The sequence below is a fragment of the Equus caballus genome, chromosome 28 (genome assembly GCF_041296265.1).
Source record: "Equus caballus isolate H_3958 breed thoroughbred chromosome 28, TB-T2T, whole genome shotgun sequence".
Classification (NCBI taxonomy): domain Eukaryota; kingdom Metazoa; phylum Chordata; class Mammalia; order Perissodactyla; family Equidae; genus Equus; species Equus caballus.
The window spans coordinates 25,683,051-25,709,120 of record NC_091711.1 but is presented as its reverse complement, the minus strand read 5'-3'; the positions used below and the strand labels follow the sequence as shown (position 1 = coordinate 25,709,120).

The 26,070-nt window shown below is 37.8% G+C and overlaps 2 protein-coding genes across 17 annotated transcripts in view; both read left to right on the top strand.

Moving 5' to 3' along the window:
• FGD6 (FYVE, RhoGEF and PH domain containing 6) overlaps positions 1–12,938 on the top strand; it is a 106,862-nt gene extending 93,924 nt beyond the window's left edge. For 2 of the 4 annotated variants that reach the window (XR_011433758.1, XR_011433757.1), the window contains exons 15-21: positions 1,046–1,308; positions 1,803–1,949; positions 2,762–2,864; positions 4,615–4,742; positions 8,867–8,995; positions 9,789–9,937; positions 12,480–12,938. Coding sequence is in view for 2 of the 4 variants with exons in the window: in XM_014736756.3 (XP_014592242.2) it covers positions 1,206–1,308; positions 1,803–1,949; positions 2,762–2,864; positions 4,615–4,742; positions 8,867–8,995; positions 9,789–9,937; positions 12,480–12,516 (796 nt within the window). In the remaining 2 variants the exon portion in view is untranslated. The remainder of the gene's footprint in view (positions 1–1,045; positions 1,309–1,802; positions 1,950–2,761; positions 2,865–4,614; positions 4,743–8,866; positions 8,996–9,788; positions 9,938–12,479) is intronic. The other 2 variants (XM_014736756.3, XM_014736755.3) reach the window with 1 other exon arrangement.
• Positions 12,939–18,202: 5,264 nt separating this feature from the next.
• Positions 18,203–26,070, top strand: part of NR2C1 (nuclear receptor subfamily 2 group C member 1) — a 65,149-nt gene continuing 57,281 nt past the window's right edge. For 3 of the 13 annotated variants that reach the window (XM_023631360.2, XM_070254501.1, XM_014736752.3), the window contains exon 1: positions 18,750–19,141. The gene's annotated coding sequence lies outside the window, so the exon portion shown is untranslated. Of the gene's footprint in view, positions 18,438–18,749; positions 19,146–26,070 lie in introns of those variants that run through there. The other 10 variants (XM_023631357.2, XM_023631356.2, XM_070254504.1 and 7 more) reach the window with 6 other exon arrangements.

Below are 26,070 nucleotides of genomic sequence, written 5' to 3'. Positions count from 1 at the left end.
TGGTTTTTTAAGTATCTCCTTGACCTGCTCTGGGTTCATCAAAATACAACAAAATATGCCTATTCGTACCATTAGTTAGGATGGAATTTTTCATTTTAAAAACATTATTTAAAAGTTCAAATATACTTAAAATTAGAGTGAATAATAGAATGAAACTGCATGTTCAGTCACTCAGACTCAAAAATTATCAAGATTCTGTCGCACATTTTCCTATTTTTTAAAATACTTTAAAACAAATGCAGATATCAAGTCATTTCACTTCTACATACTTTAGTATATCTAAAGAAAGTACACGTTTTCCTACACAATCATATGCCCATTATTATGATGGATTTTATTATGATAGAGTTTTAAATTGATTATTAAATTCTCTTTCTCTCTCTCTCTCTATACACACATATACACACACACAAAATACCTAAAATGTGCTTCTCACTCCTGAGTATGCAAAACAAAATGTGCAGGCATGAGTGGTGATTCAGAGTTACCACAGAGTTTTTCGGGGAGAGGTGTGATTGCAAAAGAGTAGAACAAAAATGCCTTTTTCTGAACCGGCTTTCCAACCCTTTTTGGCTAATTTCCATCTAGATTTGATCCATATAGCTCCTGATGAATGAAGATAGGAACAGAAAATATGATGGGCTGAATAGGTAGAGGAGCCCTTACAACAACTGCAGGCTATTTCCCTTATTAGCTACTCCTTAAACATCTGTTTACGATACCAAAAATATGTTTCTTTTACTCTAGTGCCCTTTCTAGAAATTTTTAGTAATATTTAGTAACCTAAAAATATTTAGTATTCTACGCTGAAAATTTGCATTTGAAACTTGATTCCTTGGAATATTTTTAAATTCTAGGATTATGTCTTAGGAAACTCTCGAGTTACATAAATAATCGTAATTATTAATTGTATGAACAGCCCTTGAACCAAACAAGAATACTTTCAAATTTAGGAGACTTCAAAAGCCATTCCCTATACAGCAGGACTTTTGGAAACAAAAAACAGCATTGTATTTGCTAAAATGCCATGTGTTCTCTAATGCAGCTCTCTTGTTTGTGCACATGAACCTCAGAGTTGCTGTCTGTGACTAGCATTGTTGGAGGGTGGTGGAATCTGTTGCCATGACAGAAGAAAAAGAAGTAAGAAAAAGGCAAAGGAAAAAAGCTGACATCTGGTTGATGGAACCTTCTTTTGCCCCCAACAGTTCTGCCACAGAAAGGGATGAATGGCTAGAAGCGATCTCCAGGTCAATAGAAGAGTATGCCAAGAAAAGAATCACATTCTGTGCTAGTAGGAGTCTTGATGAGGTATTGTCTTTTCCTTCTTATTTTTTTTCCAGTGTATTTCAAACAGTTTTTACCTTAAAGAAACTTTTCCCAGGGGTTTAGAAAAGCAACATGGGTTTCACAGAAGGATTGGAGATGTGTATCTAATTTCAGAGCTAAATGTTTATCCTGTGAATGTCTAAATGCAAGTCTATGATAGCATATAGCGCATTCATGTTTTTCCAGTATAAAACCTCATTGTAGAAAATTTAGAAAATACAATATAGTTTAAGCAAGACACTAATCAGCTGTCATCGCACTACCACAGGCATCTTTTTAAGTTAATTTTGCATTAGAGGATTGTTAGAATGTAGGTAATCTCAATATCCTGAGAATATGAAAAATATAATAGCCCATATTTCATCCCGCATCTGTAATGATATCATCAGCATTGTGAGCCACCATTGCCAAATAAAAATGCTTGAGTCTGTAGCAGTCAACGAGCCTGAGGATAATCAGAAGTTGTTCTTCTACAGGCAGACTCAGAAAATAAAGAGGAAGTTAGTCCTCTTGGATCAAAGGCTCCCATCTGGATTCCTGATACCAGAGCCACAATGTGTATGATCTGCACAAGTGAATTTACTCTGACCTGGAGACGACACCACTGCCGGGCCTGTGGAAAGGTTGGAGAGGATAACCCCATCTCCCTTGTGATTTTTAATAGCTCCAGGCTATACATAATGAGGAAGCATATTTCCCATTGTGAACCATTGGGGGAAGGCAGAGGGGGGGATACTGAATCATGGATGGTGATTTCTCTAAATATTTAGGTATGGGGCAATCTTGTTAGGGAACTTACCCTCTCCTACCTCAACATTACTTTACAGTGTCAATAATGGACATTTTTTGTTAAAAAAAAGTTCGCAATTAAACAGACCCTCACATTTACAAATAATTATTTAAACTGCTTTTGCCTAGACACTCAGTATTTAATAAGGGGGCCTTGTAGTGTTGAAGTCATCACTAGTGATGTTTCTAAGTCTTCATGACCTCATCAAGAAAATGAGCATAGTAACAATGACATCAGAGAGTTACTGTAAAAATTAAGGGGGGTCTTATTTAGAGAGCATTTAATACATGGCCAGACACTGCAGCAGAGGTGGATGTGTTTGTAGCAGTGATGATGACAGACGACGATGATGATCAATACAGCTAACACAGGACTAACTGCACGCTAAGCACTATTCTAAACATTGGCACACATTAACTCCTTTAGTATATATGTAGGAAGCACTCAGTAATAATCTGTGGCCTCCTCATCTTCAAGGTTGGGGTGCTGTGTGCGAGATTACTACAGGCCTGAACTGCAGAGTTGTTATTGAGATTCCATGACTGTGAAAGCTTTTGGAAAGTAGACAGCACTATAAATTGTAATATACTTGATGGTTTGAATACAAAGCTGCTTCTAAATGAAATAATTCCAATGTGTTTTCAGATTGTATGCCAAGCTTGTTCATCAAATAAGTATGGCTTAGATTACCTGAAAAATCAACCAGCAAGAGTATGTGAACATTGTTTCCAAGAACTGCAGAAATTAGGTAATATATAAATAAAGATTTAACCGAAAATTCCTTTATTCCCCAGATGCTTTTAAACAGCCTTCTGAAAGAATCATTTTAGGCACATTAGTAATATGGTCGGTGATACTCATCTAAAAATATTAAGTATTTTGCTGTCTTCACTTAGTTAAGCTTTCCTAACTCATTTTGTGGTAATTTCATCAGAAGTTGGACTGAAATTTATTTTTACTCTGAAAACAGTTTTGTTAAAAATACTAATTATAGAAATGTAATTACAGGATGAAATGCTTAAAACAGTTACAAGGGAACTTTAATCAAGTAATTTTGAAGTTTCTAGGTTCACAACTGTGAGCTCATCACGAAGCATTTTTATCCTATCTGTAAAGTACTTCTCTATGCAATTATACTAGGTGGCACTTTGTCAGCCTAATTCTAATCACCTGGACTGATTTAGTGAGGTTTTATTGTACATCTAAATGTGTAGCTTTTCACCAAACACGCAATGGTAAATCATATCTGCCTACTCGTTATTTGCGGGTATCCCTACAGTTAAGATGAATGCAGCCAGTAGGACTGCTCAGGTTTGTATTTTGGGAAGAGATCTTTAGATAAATTCCTGAAACCTGTAGGATCTTAATTTTAAAAAGATTATCCTTTGCTTCCATGCTTTTCATCAGCGTACGTAAGTGAATAAAACTAGATGACGTGCTATTTCGGAATCCGTGTAGAGTAATAGTTTGTTGTTGTCTGTATACGTTTTCCAGGAAGACACATCCGTCTAATCCTTTGCCAGCCTTTATCTTCCTCCCTTTGTTCTCTGGGTATATAATATAAACTGCACACATTCAACATTTGTCTTTGAATCCTCTACCCTCATCATCCACCCCCATTTGATCTATAAATCTTGCCAAATTTGCCTTCAAAAACTTGTCTTTGTCTTGATTTCTTCATCTTGATCCTAATAAGGCCATCATTATTGTTTCTCTGGACTACTGTAAGAATTTCCCAACAGGTTTTCTTGCTGTAAATCCTTCTTCCTTGCTACTGGCCACCTTCCTTCCCAGATTTATTTTTTTAAATTCAGTCTGCTTATGTCACCACCCCTGGCCTGAAAAGCCTTTCATTTCCCACTGCCAACAACAGTCCAGGTTCCTTGGAACCTGGCTTTTTTTCCCCCAGCCTCATTATTCTCCAAATAGATGATATATTTTCTTACCTCTCTGCTTTTGCTGACCTCTTTTTTTCATGGAGTGTTCTTCTTCCTGTTTTTTACCTGATAAGCTCCTATTTATACCATAATGGCCAATTCAAATATCTTGTTCTGTTCCCAGCTTTCCCTCAACCTCTGCAGTCAAAACTAATTGCTTCCTCTTGTCCTTTAACCCCTTTTCTAGCACTTTATTCATGGTAATATTATTATTTGTTCTTGTATCTAAATACTAAACAACATTAGGGTTTTTTTTAAAAAGTCAGGAGGGAAGTTTTTTTAAGTTGGTCATACATTAATGTATTTCTGAATTCTAAAGGCACAAAAGAGTAATCCTTTCACATGGTTTGCAGTTGAAAAAGTATAAAAGCATAGACCACGGAAAGTCTTCCTCCCATTCAACTTCCAAGCATCCATCTTCCTTTCCGGGGGGCCTCAGTGTCATCAGTTTCTTGAGTATCCTTCCATGGATATTTTATGCAACAGTGTTTATTGATTTGCGTTAAATTGAATTACAGAATGCTTGCCATTGGCTACATAAGTGTGCTTGATTTGTTTTAGATCACCAGCACTCCCCTAAGATTGGATCTCCCGGAAATCACAAATCTCCTTCAAGTGCCTTATCATCAGTCTTACATAGTATTCCATCAGGGAGGAAACAGAAAAAAATCCCAGCTGCTCTCAAAGAAGTAAGTGTTTCCATTAAACTTGCAACCTAATAGAGGCTGAATTATTCATATGCATATAATACACTGTTTTTCATAAAGGAAGATGTCATTTCCTAACACTATTAAGACGTGCATTTTAATACTGGTGATGGATGTGGCTGATGCCTTCGAATCTTGCTTCATCTCCCTTATGACCGGAGTCATTTAGAAAATGGCTGTTGAAAGGTTTGGAGAGCATTTTATAACAATGATAGAAAGTAAAGATAACTTGGACACACATGAATTTTTAAAATTACTTTGAAGAAACCCTTACTAGAGGGAAGAAATCTATAGAATATTTGGGGCATTTTATTAGCATTTACTAATCTGCACAGTTTGTATATGTAAGCATTGGTTCGTTATATACTGCTCATATCACTGATAGTAGGTTGTCTTTCCTTTAAGCTTAAACGAAAAATTTAAAAAGTAGTAATAGCCTGCAGTTAGACCTGCCAGTGGCATAATCCACAGGCACCACTGAAATCCTATCCCATTCCTCAAATTCAAGTGTTCACTTAGCTAGTGTCAGAGATCGGACAGCACTGCCTTTCTGGCCATGCCCATTTTGATTAGTTTATTAGTTAGTTCCGCCTATGCTGGTTTTGTGGCCAGCAGAGTAGAAGTTTAAATTTTGTTCTCTTGCTTGGTTACTGTGGAGGTGTTCTATCATGGAAAGTGGAAGCAAACAACTCTAAAAATTTGACCAAGATCCTGTTTCTTATGTAAAGTTGAGTGTATTCCATCATGGCAATTGAAATAGTAGAAAGTGATTTATAGCCAATCTCATGAAATAGTAAGAATAGCACTTAAAGTTCTAATTGCCAAGTTTCATATGAAACTGATTAAGCCAATTTAATGAGTATCTCTGAACTCTCTCTTCCATCACTCAATTCCTGAGTCTAAATCTATGTTCAGAACTTGAAGGTTCTTAATCAACTGAATAGTTTTCAATTCCATGTAATTTTTCACCTCTCCATGCTGATATCACAGTTTATAAATATAATTCATAGATTTGCTCCCCTCTTCAGTCTAAACTCCACAGCATTGGTTGCAAAACTCTATATATATAGCCTGGATTGGACTCGGTCTAACTCCAGTCCCATTTCATACATCTTTGCACCCAGCCACTCAAACAAGCCTTCCACGTTCAAACCTCTGCTTCCTCACTGCAGGCATTTCTTCCTTACTCCAGTGGTCCTCAAAGGGTCCTCCAGAACAGCAGCAGCAGCGTCGCCAGGGAACTTATTAGAAATATGAATTCTTAGCCCCATCCAAGGTCTACACAATCAGAAACTTTAACAAGCCCTCTTGGTAATTCAGGTGTATGCTAAAGTTTGAGAACCACTGCTTGACTCCTTTGCAGTCAGACTGGGGGGAATTAATTTATCTAGTTAAGTGCTATGAAAGTCAAAGTATTCTCCTTGGGAAGCTGTGTTGTCTTTTTTTTTTTTAAATTGAGGTGAAATTCATGTAACATATAATTAACAATTTAAAGTATACAATTCAGTGGCATTTAGTGTATTCACAATATTGTGCAACCACCATATTGCTCCAGTTTCAAACCTTTCATGACCCCATAAAAACACCCTATATCCCTTAAGTAATCAGTCCCCATTCCTCCTCCCTCCACCCCTCGTAACCACTAATCTGGTTTCTGTCTCTGTGTGATTTGCCCTTTCTGGATATTTCATATTAAAGGGATCATACAATATGTGACCTTTTATATCTGGCCTCTTTCACTTAGCACAATGTTTTCACGGTTCATCCAAGTTATAGCATGTATCAGTACTTTGCTTCTTTTTATGTCTGAATAATACTCCATGGTGTGTATATTCCAGAGTTTATCCCTTTATCTGTTGGTGGACATTTGGGTGGTTTCCACCTTTTGGCTATTATGAATAATGCTGCTATAAACATTTGTGTATAAATTTCCGTGTGGACATGTGTTTTCATTTGTCTTGGGTATATACTTAGGAGTGGAATTGCTTGGTCATATGGTAATTCTGTGTTTAACTTCTTGGGAATTGGGGAGTTGTGTTCTTATTCCAGTAATGTTCAATACATTTTTAGAAAGTCCTCTTTTTTAGAATTATATTCAGAGCCTCAGTACCCTTAGTGAGGGCAAGCTATGTCTCTTGAGTTGGATTTTATTTATCTTTTAATAATCAAATCATTGGAAGGGACATTTTATGAATCAGTTAAGTGATTAAGCTGGTTAATACCAATTTTATTTTTAAAAAGATAATAGAGGACTATGCATGACTGTTCAGCATTGTGATTGATCTTTTTGTGTGGCTAATAAACTAATTCTAAAATATTCCAGAAGAGGAATGTACAAAATATTTTAAGCAATGATAGCAACACTTACATCACTACATAATAGTATTCCAACATAACCACATTTTACTTGAATGTAAACATGCTAGTTTTTTAAAAAATTATTTGGTAGTGTTATACGAGGATGTTATCTGTTTATACAAATTTACATGCACTTAAATATTTCTAATTCAATGTTAGATATTAAATTTTTCACTAAACAACAATATATCATCCTTTTTATGAAACTTATAAGAAATTAATACAATTAGTACATGATCAAAGATATACTTTTAAAATTCATAGAGCCCACCTGTATTAGTCTTCTATTGCTATGCAACAAATTACCACAAACTAAGTGGCTTAAAACAACACACATTTATTATCTCAGGAGTCCAGGCACAGCTTAGCTGCAGTCTCTGCAGGACTGCAATCAAGGTGTTGGCCAGGGTTGAGTTCCTATCGGGAGGCTGATAGGGAAGGGTCTACTTCCAAGCTTGCTCAGGTTATTGGCAGAATTCATTTCCTTGCAGATGTATGACTGAGGGCCCTGGCTTCTTACTAGCTTTGCTTGAAGGTTGCCCTCAGCTCCTTGCCACATGGGCCTCCAAGATGGCTGCTTACTGCTTCAAAGCCAGCATGGGAGAAAGTCTCTAGAGCCAGTCTGCTGGCAAGATGGAGTCTTATATAACATAACACGATCACAGGAGTGACATCCCGTCACCTTCATCATATTCTGTTGGTTAGAAGCAAGTCACGGGTCCTGTCTCCTCTCAGGGGAAAGAGATTGTATAACAGTGTGACAACTATCAGAGGCAGGGATCATGGGGAGCCACCTTGAGAGTCTGTTCACTATACCGCTAATACGGCAATTCCTAGACTTGGCTTTTTATATCTCTGTTGTTCCTATGTTAAGAAAAAGAAAAATTTCAGGGCTGGCCCCGTGGCGTAGTAGTTAGGTTTGCACACCCCACTTTGGCAGCCCAGGGTTCACAGTTCAGATCCTGGGTGCGGACCTCTACACTGCTCATTAAGCCACGCTGTGGCAGCGTCCCACATACAAAGAAGAGGAAGATTGGCACGGGTGTTAGTTCAGGGACAATATTCCTCAAGCAAAAAGAGAAAGATTGGCAACAAATGTTAGTCAGGGCCAGTCTTACACACACACAAAGTTTCAATTGCCAGATTATAATCATTAAAAGCTTACTGTCTTTTTGCCTAGAGATTAAAACATTCTCAGCCTTTCATGAAGCAAAAATAAGCTTCTTTTCTTTTGGACCAAAATTTGGGGAGCAGAACCCTCCCTAAAGTCACCATTAATGTGGAATTTTCCATTTACTTTTTGGTTGATAGAGTTTTTAGAAGTCCAAAGAGTTATTTAAGGAACAAAGGTAAAGATTTAAATAATTTTCCTTAACACCCCAAAACAAGAAATGCAATAAACAACATAGACAGTCCAAAAAGTACAGCTTTAAAAAGGATTTTTGACCTTTGGAATTATTTTTCCTCTTCTGGCAACCCAGAAAACACAGGTGAACCCACAAGGAAACACATGCATGCAAGCACAGTCAAACCAGGTAAAATTCTAGAATTGCTTCTAAAAGGAAGGGTTTTACGCTCATGGTAAGGGCAGTATTGAGTTTGTACAGTAGCAGACTGAAAATAAACCAATTCATTCTGAAACATTAGCATTATGGTTATTGCTTTCAGCACCAATGATTAAAAGCAATTTTGTTATTTTAGATTTTCTCAGAAAACCATTAAACTGTGTATGTGGTTTGCTTATCTAGGTATCAGCAAACACAGAAGATTCTTCTATGAGTGGCTACTTGTACAGATCAAAGGGCAATAAAAAACCTTGGAAACACTTGTGGTTTGTCATAAAAAATAAAGTGCTATATACATATGCTGCAAGCGAGGTAAGATGTGAAATCTCAAGATGAATATTTGGGATCTTGTTATATAAGGCCAACTATAAATAACAACAGTATTTCTTTAGTCTGTTTGTTTTGTGGATTTTTTGTTTTGCTTTGCTTTTGGAGGGGCAGATGTTGCTGTTATTTTTAATGTGAACAGTGTCCTTGATTTGTACCTAGAGAGCTCTCACTCAAAAGTGTTAGGAATTTTCCATAGTATTAGAATGTAAGTTTTCCTGTCGTTTCACTGCTACTTCAGTAAAGACAGAGGTTCTTATCTTTTCTGCCAGGCTCTCTAGGATGACACTCCCTTGACTATCCCCAGATTGTATTGATCAGGCATCAGCATAGATAAGATAGACTGTTTTGGGTTATAAACAATTTCTAGCTGTTTGCTCTAAAACTACCATTTTCTCCTATCTGATGATCCTGTGTTCCAACATCTTATGAAAACCACTGCTGTAGGGTCCAAGCTTTTCCTTAGTGAGACCTGGGTAAATCAGTTACCTTTCTGAGCTATGTTTTCTGCATTCATAAAATGAAAGTAATATAATTACCTACCTCCCATGGTTGTAGGGAATATAATATGAAATACTGTGAAATATAAGTGTCTGGCTCTTGGAAGGAGTAGCTCAATACATATTGTTGAATAAATGAAAAGTGAATGTTGCTAGAATTATCATTGTTTTATATATGTCTTATGAAATTAAATTACAGCTATATAGATCAAGAGTTCACAAATCTGAATTTTGTATCCATTTAAAAACCCATCTCCCTTTGTGTCTTTTTAAATTAGGATGTGGCAGCTTTGGAGAGTCAACCTTTACTAGGATTCACTGTTACTCAAGTCAAAGATGAGAATTCAGAATCTAGAGTATTTCAGTTACTGCACAAAAACATGTTATTTTATGTATTCAAAGCAGATGATGCTCACTCAGCTCAGAAGTAAGTAATTTAGACATATTTTTCTTTTGTACATGATATTTCGAGTTGTTACTTTAAATGACTGATTTTAGTTTTGTTTTGTTCTCGTTTGTTTTTTTGGTGAGGAAGATTGGCCCTGAGCTAACATCTATTGGCGATCTTCCTCTTGTTGTTTGAGGAAGATTGTCACTGAGCCAACATGTGTGGCCAATCTTCCTTTATTTTGTATGTGGGATGCCACCATAACATGGCTTGATGAGCGGCACGTAGGTCCACACCTGGGATCCGAACCTGCAAACCCTGAAGCAGAGTATGTGAACTTAACCACTACATCACCGGGCTGGCCCTAAATGATTGATTTTAAGATAACCTACTTTCATGCATGGGGACAACTAAGAATTTAAATCAGAGATCCAAATGAGAAAGATTTAACATATTATTCAAGCTCTTTAGAATTGCTTTAAAGACAGGCAAAAGTATCTGGAATATTTTCTGGAGGCAGAGGGGAAAGGAAAATAGGTAGTTCTGTCCAAAATATTTTGTCTACACATGACCTCAGAGGAAGCAGCATGCTGCTGCTCAGCTGAAAGGAAGGGAAGCCGAGGTATTTGACCTCCCCTTCAGGGAGGGTAAGATTCTTCCCTTGAAACATTCCAGGACTTTGGCAATCCAGTGATTCAATTGTGCCATGAACAGCAGGAGAGTTTAAACAGCTGCTTACTGACTTACTTCTTTGAGAAGAAGGTCAAACACATTAAGAGGCTCCCATGCTGTTCCCAATGACTGAGTGGAGGAAATGGATATCATTTTAGATGGTAAAGGCTGAAACAGTCTCTTCAAAATTCCAACAAGAATATTTATTTAGATGTCATGAGGTTGCTTAACATAGAGATGCATATCTCTGTGAAATCGAGGTCCTTTCCGAACAAAATAGTTCAGTTCACTTCCCTTTCATTTGATTTTTATTTTGGCCTCACAAAATATACATTTTTGTTTTCACTAAGAGGTGCTCATGTTTTCTCAATAGGTTTAAAAAGTGCATGCAGATAAAACATGCTTCAAGTAAGCAAGGCTTGTCATTTCAAGGCAGTTAGAATTCATGCACCAGAATTACATGTGTTCCTGAACATTCATCAGGAACAATGTTACAAATACTCTGTAAGACCTTTTTTTTTCAGTCTGGTGTATAGCTGTTACTCCAAATAGTTCCTTTTGGGTACTGAATATTTTAAAATTTATGTCACTTAGGGGCCGGCCCGGTGGCACAGCGGCTAAGTGCACGCGTTCTTCTTCATCGGCCCGGGGTTCACCACTTCGGATCCCGGGTGCGGACATGGCACCGCTTGGCACGCTATGCTGTGGTAGACATCCCACATATAAAGTAGAGGAGGATGTTAGCTCAGGGCTAATCTTCCTTAAAAAAAAAAACATTATGTCACTTAACTGTTTTTTCTGTAAAAATTACTTGGATAAAATAGTAATTGCCCTAATATTCTGTTATTAGAATATTATAGAAATATAAAAATATTTCTCATTTTCATCGGTATTCATCATCAAACTGATAAAAATCATTGCTTTTCAATATACATCTTTTGCTTATATCATTAAGTTGACAAGTTAGAAAGCTCTTCAAGGCAGAATTGAGTGTAGTTGGGTGAAGGGAATCAGCTTACTTGTAATGGAGAATTAATACGGGCTAAATTATAGTTTCTCTTTGAGGTTATTACTGTCATATGGATTGCTTTGCTTGCACATTACAGAATAGTAAAATGTGTTAATTTTAATAGAAATTTTTGGCTTTTTAAAAGCCTTTTTATTATAGTATAACTTATATGCCATTTGCATTTAAAATTTAAGTTTCTGAAAATTTTGTCCTTGAAATTTGAGGTAAATATCTTTTAGGCTGCTTTTACTAATTAAATTGAGTGATTTCAAATGTTCCTAGTAAGTTCAGAAGCAATTACACTACTAGAGAGTTACAAAGAGACTACCTCCAAGTGTCTTCTGAATAATTGCAACTATGTGTCTCGTCAGATACAACTTTGAGACTAAAGAATTTTGCAAAGACTTCTATGAAACTCTGAGACACTTTTATGTTGCAAATTTTGATCAACTGGGAGTAGACTAGATGCTAAATTCTTTTTCACTGAAAATATTAGAACAGATCTGAACGATGGATGTCCAAGGAATCTCTGGTTGGTAGAGTTAAGAGAGGAGGAGACAGGGACAGAGCTACTGTTCCTAAAAGCCGAAGGGAGGTTGAAAGAAAGGCCTTTGCAGATATAGCACTTCCAAAACCAATTAAATGGGATCATCAGGACGTCATAGAACTTTTACGTGAAATGCCCCTTCCTCAGGCCTCATAGAAATAAGACATGCACTTTTCAGGCCAAATTACCAAATAAAGGGTAGTTTCATATACAGAATTCTAGTTTGCTATGGGAAATATCTTAAATATACGGTTAGGGTAATTGGATCCCTAGGCACAACTGTTCTCTCTATTGTCTTAACGTATATTGGATGATTGCATTGTACAAATCTAACAAATTTCTCTTATCAATAGGTGGATAGAGGCATTTCAGGAAGGCACAATATTGTAGCTGTACTGGTTTCATCTCTTCTGTGATTCCAAAAGCGTGGAATTTCATCAGAATGGAGTAAACGCAATACGAACATTTTATATACATGAACACTGCCAAGATATATCCAACCAAAATCTTCATCAGATTTAAGAAATTAGTTTGTTAGGTATAAGGTAATTTTTAAAAAATGTTTGTTTTTTCATGTATGTTATTTATTAAAATTTTGATGTTTACTTAATGGTCAGAATTATTTCTGAGACTCACACTGAATTCTAAAGTACCTTTTCTTTAGAAACCAGAAAGTTTATCTTAATAGTGTATACTGTATTAACTGTTTGTGACACAGTCCACACTGTTTTCTCAATGTGTTTTACAGCAGTAACATTTGTAACATTCTCACTAGTGATAAGTCTTTGTCAATAAAAAACACATCAAATTTCCATGCAGTGTTTGGTTTAGAAATTATAATTATAAAACTGCTGATAAAAAAATGCATGTCTTTGAATCAATGAACTTAGACGAATTTTTATATCTTTTAATAGAAAAACACATGGCCAACTTCTACCTCAGTAACTGTGAAATGAAATTCCAGTAAATTACCGAAAGTATTTCTACTGTTATGTACCTCTTTTGGCATGAGATAATATCACATCATCAAGGAATTACAGCAAAGGGATAGAATCTGAATTTTTATTTAACTGAACTATGAGTGGGAAAGAAGATGTCTTTATTTGCAGAGGAACGCAAATAATAAACTCTATGGCCTTTACATTGTCTTATCTTTTTTTAAAAGCTACCAGTTCAATACAAACATAAATGTATTATTTTTTTAAAAGCAAAATATGGTAAGCATTATATTACATAATATCCCTTGTTATGGTAAGAGTTCTGAGCCCAAGTGAACGGTGGTTGTATTTGTATCTAGAAAGAATGTTACATTTCCTATAATGTTGTGCTTTAAAAAATGAACTGGAATTACCATATCAAAAAAGCACAAATTCTAAGCCAGTATTAACTGAAATTGTAGAATAGCATTCATTGTTTAAAGGTCTTTTAAATATGACTTTGTCTTATATCGTCCCTGGTAATTTTTTTTTTAAATCCTTTCTTTCTTTAACCAACTGTCAGTGCACCTCGTTAGGAAAGATTTATATTCATAATTCTGGTGCACTTATTTAATATATGAACTACTTTGTACATAAAATTGTTGATTAGCAGACAAAAAATGAAATTAACACTATGATTAAAGTAATTCCTGATGTTCATAATATCATTTATTGACTGAGCTTAAACTAAATATAAATTCTCTTAAAGGGCAAGGTTATCCATAGAATATTTCATTAAAGAGCACAAGAATTTTCCTTTCTGCTTTTATATAAAGGATTTCCTAATTCAGTGTGGTATTTATGATTGCCAAGAGAATTGCTGAGTGCCTTTCTGAAGCCTTTTGAATATTGTTGCAGCACCAGAGTGCCTGCTAAATCTAGAGTTGGCTGCTGGAGTTTTTTCTGGCTATCGCTTGCTATGGAATCATTTTAAATCTTATTGCAACCTCACACATAATCCTCACATGCTATCTCCCAAGTCCTTCTGTCACTGTAAGTAAACTAATACTTCTTTGCAACTCATTAATTTTAATCAAGATAGCATAAATAAGGCTTCCATGTTAAAATCCTTGCCGTTTTTAGTGTATCCTTTTTGGAGACTAAGGTTATACCTTAGTATGTGCTCATTCCTGCTTCACTGAGTCTACTATTTTGCAGAACAGGTCATTTGAAGTTCTTCCCTCCTCCTCTTGAGCTCTCAACCTTCTGACTACAAAGTTTGGTTTAAACCTCAGAATCTAATAAATATCAGCCAGGCTATTCTGTCTTCCTACAGCTGGCTGAATCAAGAACCAGTTATATATCTAAATAGAAGAAACATTGCACAAACTTCTAGTAATTCTCCTAATTACATGTGAAACTCATGTATGATTGTACTAGCTATTGGCTTAGCCCCATGGAGTATTTTGAAAAATATAAAATATAGCCTTTTGAGGAAGCTATCAGATTACCACCCCCCCAAAAAGATATTTTAAATGTGAAATAGTATTACATTCCCTTTCCCCCTTATCAATCCTTCATAACTTACTAAAGCTGATTATTTCTTTAACTTGGCTCATTCAGTGTCAACCAAGAACCTAATTATACACATTTTGTTTAAAGCTACTTTAAAAAAATATCTCTTGATAGCTAACATTTTAGAGGAAAACATATTACTGGGTACCTTCTATAAATAAGAAGTATAAATAGTACCTAGATCCCAAGGATACTGTGTTTATTACACTGATACATATGTTTCCATCAAACCCTTTTCAGGTATCTCCTTTCATTCATAAGGAGGAGAGAGAAGAGCAGTTATAAAGCTAAGCGAAAAAGGCTGCTGAAAGTAACCTAGACAAGAGATGCCAGGTTAAACTAGGGGAAGGCTGGCCTCTTTGGTGCTTGCCCCAGCTAATGTTCCTCCCTTGTCTGGGACAGCTGTAAAAGTAGAGGACCCACCAAAGTCCTGGGAAGATGAGAAAGGTTTTCTTCAGCATCATCTCGAGGTTCTGAACCTCTCTGCAACCTCTTTTCTCCTGCTGTCTAATATTCCCAGTATCCTCCTTTTGTCCTTTGCCCAAGATGCTTAACTCTCTCTTCTTCAACCAAAAGCGTGATTCTTTGAGGATGTAGCAGCATTTCTTAAAACGAGATCATCAGCAAATTTTGTTTAATATAAAACTGAAATGAAACAACTAAATGAAGAAGACAACGTTAAAGTGTAGTTTTGTTAGCTAAATGTGTATTTTATATTTGGTCAGTAGAATATATCCAGAAATAGAGAAAGTCTGCTATTTAGTAATTTAGTGAAACTGTAAATGTTGTTACAGCATATGTTGATATGTCTTGGAGTGTGCTTCCATTATACTCATTTTTTGAAGTTTGAGATCCACTGTAGTCAAATGTAGTCAGTGGGATTTCCAGAGAAGTCAGTCCTGTTTCTCTTATAATGCACGTTCCTTGAAGGAAATACTATATCTAAGATATCAGTTTCTCACAAAATACCTACCCTAGGTCTTTTAACAGAAAATATTTGTTGAAGAAAGTGAGGACAGGATTCTTGTCATCTACAACTCAGACACAGCCCTCAAAACGCCTACATTTTAACCCAGATATTAGACCTACACTGTCCACCATCCTACAAAGCCTTATTTGCAACCACCTGTTGGATATCTACACATGAGTCCTTCTTAAGCGTTTTAAACTTTATGTGACTAAAACTCAACTCACTTTCTTTTCATTCAAATCCGTATATTTTCTTCTGTAATATAAAAATACCTCTCTAAGCTCCAGAATCTGCCTCCATGTCTCAACAAGACTCTGCAGTTGCTCTTGTATCCTTTCCATCTTCATTCCCTTCTGTTTGTGCATAGGCCCTGTCTCAAGTCCTTGTTTCCTCTTCCCAGTGATTAGAATAACTTTTCTTCTAATTCCAGTGCCTTCTTTGTGTGGTCCCATTATAAATACGCCAGAGCCATCTTCTAAAGTTCTTCAAAAATCTAGTTTCATCCCTGCTCTTTACAATCTTCATTGGCTTCCCACTGGCTTGGCATTGAACGCTTTTCCTCAGGTATCATACAATTCAGCTAACCTCAACCCAACCTCCCTCTGTTCTCATTGTTTTCTTCTGTTTTCTTACTCTCTCCCCTATTTCTGCCTATTTATCCAAGACTTCTCGGTAACAGTTGATCCTAGTTTTCTCTCCCCTATTCCTCCAGACATCTAGTCTCTCCGTCCTCTGTGCTCCCACAGCCTTTAGTTCATAAACTTTCTTACGGTGCTTATCCATTCTGTTCTTGAGAACAGCAACGGTATCTTGTTCATTTGAGATTCCCCCCAGCATCTGGCGGAATGCCTTGCATGGAGTGGACACTCACTATTTTTTGGTGAATTAAATTACTTCAAATGGATCCCTTCTGATTCTTTTTTTTTTTTTTTCTTGAGGGCCTCCAATACATAAATATTCTGGAGCCTATACCATTTTTAATGTTATTTTCTAAAGGAAAATTTTATCTATGACTTTTTCCCACTTTGAGATAATTTCTAGTAGATTTTTTTTAAAGATAGTAGAAAATTTTCAAAAAGCCAAATATCAAATTCCTTTTTTGGGGGTGGAGGGTGGAAAAGATGAAGGGGGGTAGCTTTCTCTCATGTAAGTTGGTCATAGCGTGTTAAGAACAAATTTTGAAATACTGTTGTTTTTTTAAATGACTTAAGGAATTTCTAGACACTTTTTACTTAAAGTGATAATAGTTTATATCTTATTGTCTATATAGAGATATAGATCCTTTATATATAAAATATTAGCTTTGTAAATAATGTTAATATGTATTATATTTATACAAAATAAATTTACTATATCTACTTTTGGTGTGATGATATCTTTTAAACCATAACTTTTTTTGAGAGTCACACATTTAAAGATGACCTCACTGACCTGTTTTCCTGAAGCATAATTAGGGCAAGCTCTTCTTCACCCACAAATGATGTTCCCAAAATGGCTTCTACTCCCAAGTTTTAGTAAGTCTACTTATTGTGACTTAAGTGAATTAATTGGATTGACTGTAGGTAAGCACAGGCATCCACACAGGCATGCATATTAGCCAGTGAGAATAGAGAAAAGGTCTCAGATTGCCTTTTTCTATCTTTCAAAGTATACCTTCTTAACTTTCACGTTTGGGACCAACTTAAGGATTTGGGGGTGGAGGAAGGAGGGGCTGCCTTAAAACCACCAAACACACAAAAGATGATAAAAGGAATAGGGGGGCTTTTAGAGAATGAGGCATAAAGCATATTTCCATGATTAGGGATTGCTGCATGCCCTTTTTCTGTCCAGGTACCTAGTTCCAGAGGGAAATGACAGAGGAGACATTCTCCTTCCCAGTGCACATTTGTTTTTCGTGACTTGGGTTTCTGGCCTGAATCCGTGACGGCTTTTCTAGTGCCAACCAATACACTACTACAGAAATTTCTTCTGTTAAAGTCCAAACCACGCAGTTCTTTGCACACAGGGCAGCTCTTCCTGCCACACCTCTATGCCCTTGGGTACTCCTGTCAGAATGCGACGTTCAGTCCGTCAATGCTTCTCTTATTTCACCAGGCTTTATTGACCATCAGGAATTGTTCTGCACGCTTGGGAACACACTGCTGAGCAAAACGGACAAAAACCAGCCTTCAGGAAGCTTAAGTTCTGATTACATTATATTCTTGCTTCATTTAGCCATTATACCTATGTACTCACAAAAGCTGATAAGTAAAACTTTGCTTTGCTCTACAGGATTCTGCCCTAGCTTGTCGTTTTAATTAATGAAACTATCTTATTGGGATCTGCCCAGACTCGTTAGTCCTCTAATAAACCTTAGAGTTTAAGGTAAGAGCCTATAACAGAGCCTAGTTTTCCAAAATTTAGAAACCTGTCTAAAACTGATGATCCATTATTACTGAACTGAAACGTTCTCAAAACTTCCTTTAACCACACGGCCTTTGGCAAACAGTACGCTAAGCGCACGCGGCTTCTCCAAGCGCCCGACAGGCGCGCGCAGCCCTGCGGGGCAGGCTCCCTCCAAGCCGACAGAGGGCAGCCGACTTGCACAGCAACGTCACGACCTCGCCGCTTCTCCACACCACTAGTGCGCAGGCGCGGGCGGGAGCGCGCAACGCGGAGCCGAAGGAGGGGTCACGAACTCTGACCCCCCCAAATACACAAACCCAGAAAGCTCCCTGCCCCCACTTTTCTTTACCCTCCCCCCTTCAGCTTTCTCCAAGCTGTCTGTTCCCGGAGGGCCCCCAGCAGCCGCTGCCGCGGGACTGTCCGCTCTACGCCCGGCGCGGGACGTAGCGCGCGGAGAAGGGCCGGTAAGAAGTGCCGAGTGAGGAGAAAAGCGGCCGCGGCTGCGCCCGGGACGGGGGACCGGGGTGTCCCTTCATCCCAACTGCCAACGGACGCGCCTCCAGGGCCCCCGAGCCTGCGGGCTCTGGGCGGCAGGGCCCGCCCGTCTGGCAGTGCCGCGCGGCGGCTCGGGTTGGGCTGGGAGAGCTGTGGGGCCGAGGCCGTCGCCGCGGGGCCGGGAGCCCGGAGAGGGGCTGGGGCGGCGGGCGCGGGAGGGAGGCCGCGAGCCTCGGCGCGCCCTGCAGCCTCTCCCGCGGCGCCTCTGACCTTTCACCTCCAGGAAAAGCTTCCGTCTCGGCGCCGCCGCCGCTTCCCCCGCCCCGTGGGCGCCCCGAGGCTCGGCGCTGGCGGACGCGGGAGAGGCCGGCCCCCGCCTCCAGGAGCGGCGAGCCGAGGCCCGAGGCCCCCTCCCCGAGGGCCTCCTGCTAACTCATGCTGACACAGGAGGGACGGAGCACCCCGCAACCTCCGCGGCAGATGGGGCGAGGCCGGCCGCCGCCTGGGGACCTGTATCTTTTGAGGAAAAAACTGGCCGGGGCCGGGGTCCTGCCTGCGCGGGGCACGTCCCGGCTTCCAGGAGCTCTTTTGTTCGGAAACCCTGCCCCCAGCCCCTGCGGAGACCGTCCTGTGCGGTACACACGTTGCCAGGTTGTCTCATAACCTTCACGAAGTAGGTCAGCCGGTTTAAGAGAAAATAACTGGAAGGGAAAAGCAAAAAAAAAGACTTGAAAGGGAGCCCTTTGGGGTTTTGTGCCGCCGGAAGTTGTAAATAGACTTTCGACTTTGAGGTTTTAAAACAGTGTCTGCTGTGTGGGTGGTGGGTTGATGCACTTTGATTGTTTTTAGATTTTGCTGATATATCCAGTTGGTAGATCTAAAATATATTCCTATTTATTTCTTATAAAGAAGTGGGTGGCATGAAGTGTAACTAATTTCATCATTCTTTGTAGGGGCATTTCAGCCTTCTTTTGGGAAGGATTTTGAGAGAGACACAAATCAAAGGCCACAAACATTCCCCAAATATCTCTCTTGTCTGCCACGCAGAGTATAATTCCCACCCTTGGGGAATAGAAAAGACAAAAAAGCAACATACAATAAGTAATTAATAGTATCAATATAATTCTTTGCCTTTTTTGAGTCATAGGACCCTCTGCAACCTCTTGAAATCTTTTATGGAAAAATGCACCTTTATGTAAAATTTTGCATACAACATCAGAAGTTAACAGAAGTTTGTTCGTGAATCCTAGTTAACCATCTTAGTACACATAGTAAATGCTGGACCTTGCTAGAAAGATTGGATTAAAAAAAAAATTAGGGGGCCGGCCCAGTGGCATAGTGGTTAAGTTCCAGCCCGGCGTTCGCAGGTTTGATCCTGGGCACAGACCTGGCACCACTGGTCCAGCCACACTGTGGCGGCATCCCACGTACAAAATAGAAGAAGATGGGCACCGATGTTAGCTCAGGGCCAGTCTTCCTCACAAAAAAGAAAATTTGAAATGAGCCTTAAAGGTCAGGTGGAATTTAAATAAGGGAGGAGGAGCTTTGAATGGTATATCGGGGAATAAAGAACACCGCAGTTTGACCTGAGGAGAAGTCCCTCTTGGAACTGAGAGGAGATAAAATGGGAAAATGAGGAAGTCAAACTATAAAGGAGCTCTCCTTTCTGTCCACAGTGCCAGGCAGATTATAGAGGCTGAATAAATACTGAAAAAATACCAAAAGGAGGACTGAAACTTTATTCTTTAGCCATTAAGGAGACGCTGATGGTTCTGAAGCAGGAGACTAAGCATGTGTTGTCCGTTCAGTAAGCGTCCTGAGATCTGGCTACTTGTGAAAGCTGCTGACAAAAAGATGGGTTTTCCCTCCTTGGGACTTGGAATATACACCGAGATGGTTCTTGCCTTCTAGGGACTTTGCATATACACAAAGTTGCATATATTAAATAAACATTTAGGAAATTCAGTGCTGGCAGTAGCTGAAATTTTACCCCAAGGATTCTTGAAGGCCTTGGACTGGCCATAGGAGGTTTTATGAACTCCTTGAAATTCAGCATATACCATCATTTGTAGTGTGAATGAATGTGAACTTGTGTTTTCTGGTAAGGGAAACTTTAAGTTCCATCAGATTTTCAAAAAGATGTTTGACCCACTCTCCACTGAAAAAAAAAAAAGAATCATTGTTTTATATCATATTTTCAAACATTTTGACTACACCTCACAGAAAGAAATACATTTGCTGCATGACTCAGCACACTCATACACACAGATTAAATTGAAATAAAGTCTTCAAAAGACTGTTCTTGGGCCACCCTGGTGGCACAGCGGTTAAGTTTGTAGGTTCTGCTTCGGTGGCCCAGGATTCACCGGTTCGGATCCCAGGTGTGGAGCTATGCACTGCTTGGCACGCCATGCTGTGGTAGGCGTCCCACATATAAAGTAGAAGAAGGTGGGCATAGATGTTAGCTCAGGGCCAGTCTTCCTCAGCAAAAAGAGGAAGATTGATGGCAGATGTTAGCTCAGGGCTAATCTTCCTCAAAAAAAAAAGTGTTCTTACCCTCACTGTACCCGATGCACTGTTTTCTGTTTTCCCTTTTTTAAAAAAAAATCTGACCTAAATTAGTTTCCCCATCCATAAGTGGCTCACAACACAAAGTTTACAAAATACTACTTTGGTTGACAACAGCCTACATTCAGTTGATGGGACTGTGACCGGTGGGGAAAGGGTTGAGGGGAGAGCGCATGTTGGGAAAAGAAAATGAACTGTATGTAATGTTATCAAAGGGCACAGTCTTAAAATTTTGAATCTGAATGAAAGAAGGATGGCACCATTGACACTAGAAATTTTTCTTTTCTATGGGGTAGATATGTAAAATTGAGATTAAGGTAAATGTGAAAAAAATCAGGGCCAAAAATGTAGGACTGTGTGTCTTTTGTATCTTAATTAGCTCTAGAGTAGTAAAGGCAGTGTCCTCGAGCTTTTTGCTTTGTCCTTCAGGCTAGTAAAAATACTTATCCTTCAGTGCCCAACTCAGATGTCTCTTCTGTAAGGTGTTCCCAGACCCTTCTTCTCCAGTGTAGTGGTTCTTCTGGGATCCTGTTGTTCATTTATTGAGTACTTTTTGTTCATTCAGCTAGCTTTCAAGGACTGCCTCGTACCTGTAAGAGACTGTTAGCCATTGCTTTAGATATTTTCACTTACATTGAATTTTTACGACATTTTGAGGTAGATTTTATTGAATCCATTCCATTTATTAGGAGACTCAGCTCAGATTAAGTGACTGACATAAAGTCATGCATAAAAATGGAATTGGAGCCCTGATGGATTGATTTAAGGTCCAAGACACTCTACTACCTGTATAAGCTCCCTCCCTCTGTTTCTCTATGTATTAGTCCATCTTAGTTTGCTTCATAACATTTAGTACATGGTAATTTAAAAAAATTTGTTTTCTCACTAAAACATAAGTTCATAGGGCAGAGATCTTTTCTATCTTGTTCAGTGTCAAGTCCCAGAGTCTCACAGTGCCTCATAGAATGTTTCAGTAATTACTTACTTGAGTTAAGATAGGGGTACGAGGCACTAACAATATAGGTTCACTGAAAAATTTAGTTCATTGAGGAACTACACACTTCTTTTCCTTAGAAGTCTGTTATTGGAGATGGTGATTTACTCAAATAAGGGCAGGGTGCTTCAGAAGATAAATGGCACAAGATAACAGTAGACTACAGATGAAGGAATGCTTGCTTTTCTGATTGCAATAATAGATACCCATTTAAAAAGCATAAAGAAGAAAATAAGTGGCCCATAAATCTCCACCTAGAAAAGTCACCATTAACATTTGAAAATGTTTATTTTTAGTCCTTTGGTGTTTTGCATAGTTAAAATTGCAAATAAATTGCAAATAAAATTTTGTTTCTTGATCTTTTTATTTAGTTTGTTGTAAGCATTTTTTTCTTCATCATTAAACGTTTTTCTTATGCATGATTTTAACGCGAATTTTTCTTTGCACAATTCTTTGTCCTTTTTCTTTACTAAATTGTCACCTCAGTAAGGCCATCTCTGACCTCTTATTAAACATTGCAACCCTCCCAACCCCCCAACATTTTCTGTTACTAGTGCCTGTTCTGTTTTCCTCCATTTCTCTTTTCACCATTTGGTGATATTTTATATTTTATTTATTGTCTGTTTCATCCCACCAAAATGTAAACTTCACAAGGGAAAATTTGTTTTAATACTCCCTACTGTATTGCTAACACTTAGAAAAATTCCTGACCCTTGGTAAACACTCAACAAGTATTTGTTGAATGAAAGAAGAATGTTGAATTATTGGGTTAATGAGTATGAACTTTTTTTTTTTTTTTGGAATTACCAGCATTATAATAGGTATTCTTTGGAAACTATCTGCAGTCTTTAGCATGGCTGACGGGTGGTGTAGGTCTGTGCCTGGGATCCAAACCTGTGAATTCCAGCCACCAAAGCGGAGCATGCGGAACTTAATTGCTATGCCACAGGGCCAGCCCCTCAGTATGAACATTTTTAAGGCTCTTGATAGACATTGGCAAATTGCTTTTCTAGGAAGGTTATAACAGTTCATTTAATCTTCCATCAACAATATGTAAGTAATGCCTGTTTTGTCTCATTTTTGGAGTTAAATTTAGTCTTGGAAAACAAGCATATATTGGTCTAGTGATTTTGTAGCATTCATGGTAGAGAGAACATATACAGGAAGAGTTTTGATGTTGGAGAATATAAGCAGCCATGTTCAGAGGACTACAACATTAGTAGTACCCTTGAGATCTGTATATAGTGTTATAGCGGGTATGCATAATATACAAGATACTTAGTTTTATGCTCATTTGCCTATTTTTAGAATAGTGTACTGCCTTTGTAAAGAATAATGATTCCTTTTAAATTTCATTTTATTTAGAAAACATTCAAGACTGTGTATCTCTTTTCCCTGTTACTGAATCTACCCTCATAAGCCTCATTTTTTAGCTTCCCTTTAAAGCTGGCAATAAAATATGGACTGGTCACACAAAACTATTGTGATTCTTTTTGAACTCTGTCAGTAGTCCCTCTCCATCAAGAAGATTCTGTATATCAGTACATCAGAGTAACTGGTAATCCCTGATATCTTTTGTTTCATGAGAAAGTATAACAGCCTCTAGTCCTTAAGACTCCAGGACTCAAGTTTTTAACACTGAGGATTGCAGGGCTGCATTGCCCTCACTCCTTATGCCTTTTTACCAACTTAAAAAAACGAAAAAGGTTTTGGTGTGTTTGAAAAAAAATTCATCAATATTTTATTTTGTGAATTCTCTGGAAACTTTAGAGGTTATTTAAAACAACAGCTATAAAACTAACTTTGTCGTTTACTAAACTACTCACAAATCAAGAAATTAGAAGGACCTCGATCTGGAAGTAGCCAAAAGTAGACCTCATGATAAAGTATTGTATAAGAATAAGATTTTTTTTTCCTCTCTTCTTTTTGGAATTTCTTCAGCTGACAACAGAGCATTGAAGTCAATGCTGAATTAAATTTTTTGCATAGCTCAGTAGTCTTCAGTGGACTTCTGGTAGAAGAGTTCTGTCTATCAGTAGTAGTGGAAACAAGTTGAACTGGTTGCCTGGCTCATGATGATTGTATCAGTAACCCCGTCTATGCTGAGCCCCATCATTTGGTGAATAGGCTTTCCAGAAATGAAAGCTGCCGATCACATTAACCTTCCTTTTCCTCTTCCTGACCACCCTCTACAGTGATTAATCCAAGAGATGAGCACATAATCTGAACTGGGCCAATCAGAATCCATTACCAAGATTTTAAAATTGGAATTAGAGAAGACTACTTTTCCTTTCCTGGTGCCTTACTACAAAGTTGAATTTAAGAAGCCACATAGGGAGAAGCTGAAAGTAGAGAGGGACATTGGTGACAGCATCAGAAATCCTAGTTCTAGGATTTTTCCAAAGCTCAACTCTTCTGCAGTCCTAGCAGTGTATACTCCCCATTCCCCTTCCCCCTACACTTTTTATTCCTTAAACTAGCAGTAGTTGAGATTTTTATCACAACCAAAGTGACTAATGCACTCTCGTAAATAATCTGCTTTCATGTCAAAAATCTATTTTATTCTCACTAATTTTCATCATTCCCCGTTGCTTATTTTTTTCTATCAAAGTGAGTAATACTCTCTTCTGAAAATTTCTGAATTTTAGTCAAGCTTAATTAATTTGGATAAGATTTGTAATTAACTTAGTCTGCCTCTTTTTTATAAATGGTAAAAAAATTTATTTGAAATGAACAGGATTATGTGATGTATTTGAATTACTTCATGCATCTATTTACTTGTAAATGTTTATCATATTCCTGGATAGTTTAATGAGAGCAATAGGTAATGATGAAAATAGGATTATAGGTTTCATTTTGTATCACTGTGTCTATGCCTTCCTGGACTTGAGTCTTAAGATAATTTAATGAGCTGGCTTGACAGACACCCAACAGTTTATAAGTAGGGTATGATAAATACTGTGAGGTCACAATGGAAGATATGTTTGGTTGGAGAGGGGGTCAAAAGGGGAAAGGTTTTTAGTCTCCCTTTCTGATCAAATCTGTTTCCCAGATTCTGCTCATTTCTGTTTCGCTGAACACAGATTGAGATGTATGATCACTGAAGTAAATATTCTAAAAACTTCCATTGAGCATTCTTCTATAAAACAACATGAAATAAGGGCTCTAGACTATTGCAGTAGTGCAGAGGGTTTATATAGAGAGAATTAGAAAATTAACATGTTGGATCAGAAGATGGTATCCACCAAATATATGTATTTGTATATTTTTCTGAGGACGGTGTGTAGCTTTAGTCAGATTCTCTAAGAAGTTTGTAACTCCAAAAAGGGTTAAGAATCCATTGCAGTTTCCTACTCTTCTCTTCCTAAACAGAAGGAAAAAAAATCTGAGTATTCCTGAATTCAGCACTCAAGAACAGTATTCCAAGAATATTAATGTTCAAATCCATTAGCATTGTGTTACCTATAGCATTGTTAATAACAGAGCACACAATTAAACATGAATGTCTATATGCATACATACATGTGCATCATTTATCGTACCCTCATACTTTTTGGTTTCTTTGGCTAAAATAATGATTTAGAATAGTTGTTAGCTCATATAATAGTACTGAGATTTGAATTCAAGCCTTCCTATTCATATACTGTTAAGTACTCAAGCAACATATAGAATAATTTATTTACCTAAGTTTTCATTACAAAGTAGCGTCTAGGATTCTAATGCGCTGATAACACTGGTGTTGATTTTAGGATTTCTGCAAAAGATTCCTTTTCTTTAAGCTTTTTTATTTTAATTAATTTTTGTGGCAATACTTGTAATTAAAATTTAAAATGAACAAACACTTATTCATTGAAAAATAAGTCTCCAACTCATCCCTGTTCCCAAATTTCCAGTTCTTCTCCCTGAAGATAGTCATTGTAACCATTTTCTTATGTGTTCTTCCAGGTAGGTTTCCCTCTCTCTGGTTAGCATTTTAAAGCTTTCTTTACATAGATCTTGCACATTTCTTATTAGATTTATGCCTAAGTGTTGTGGGCTGA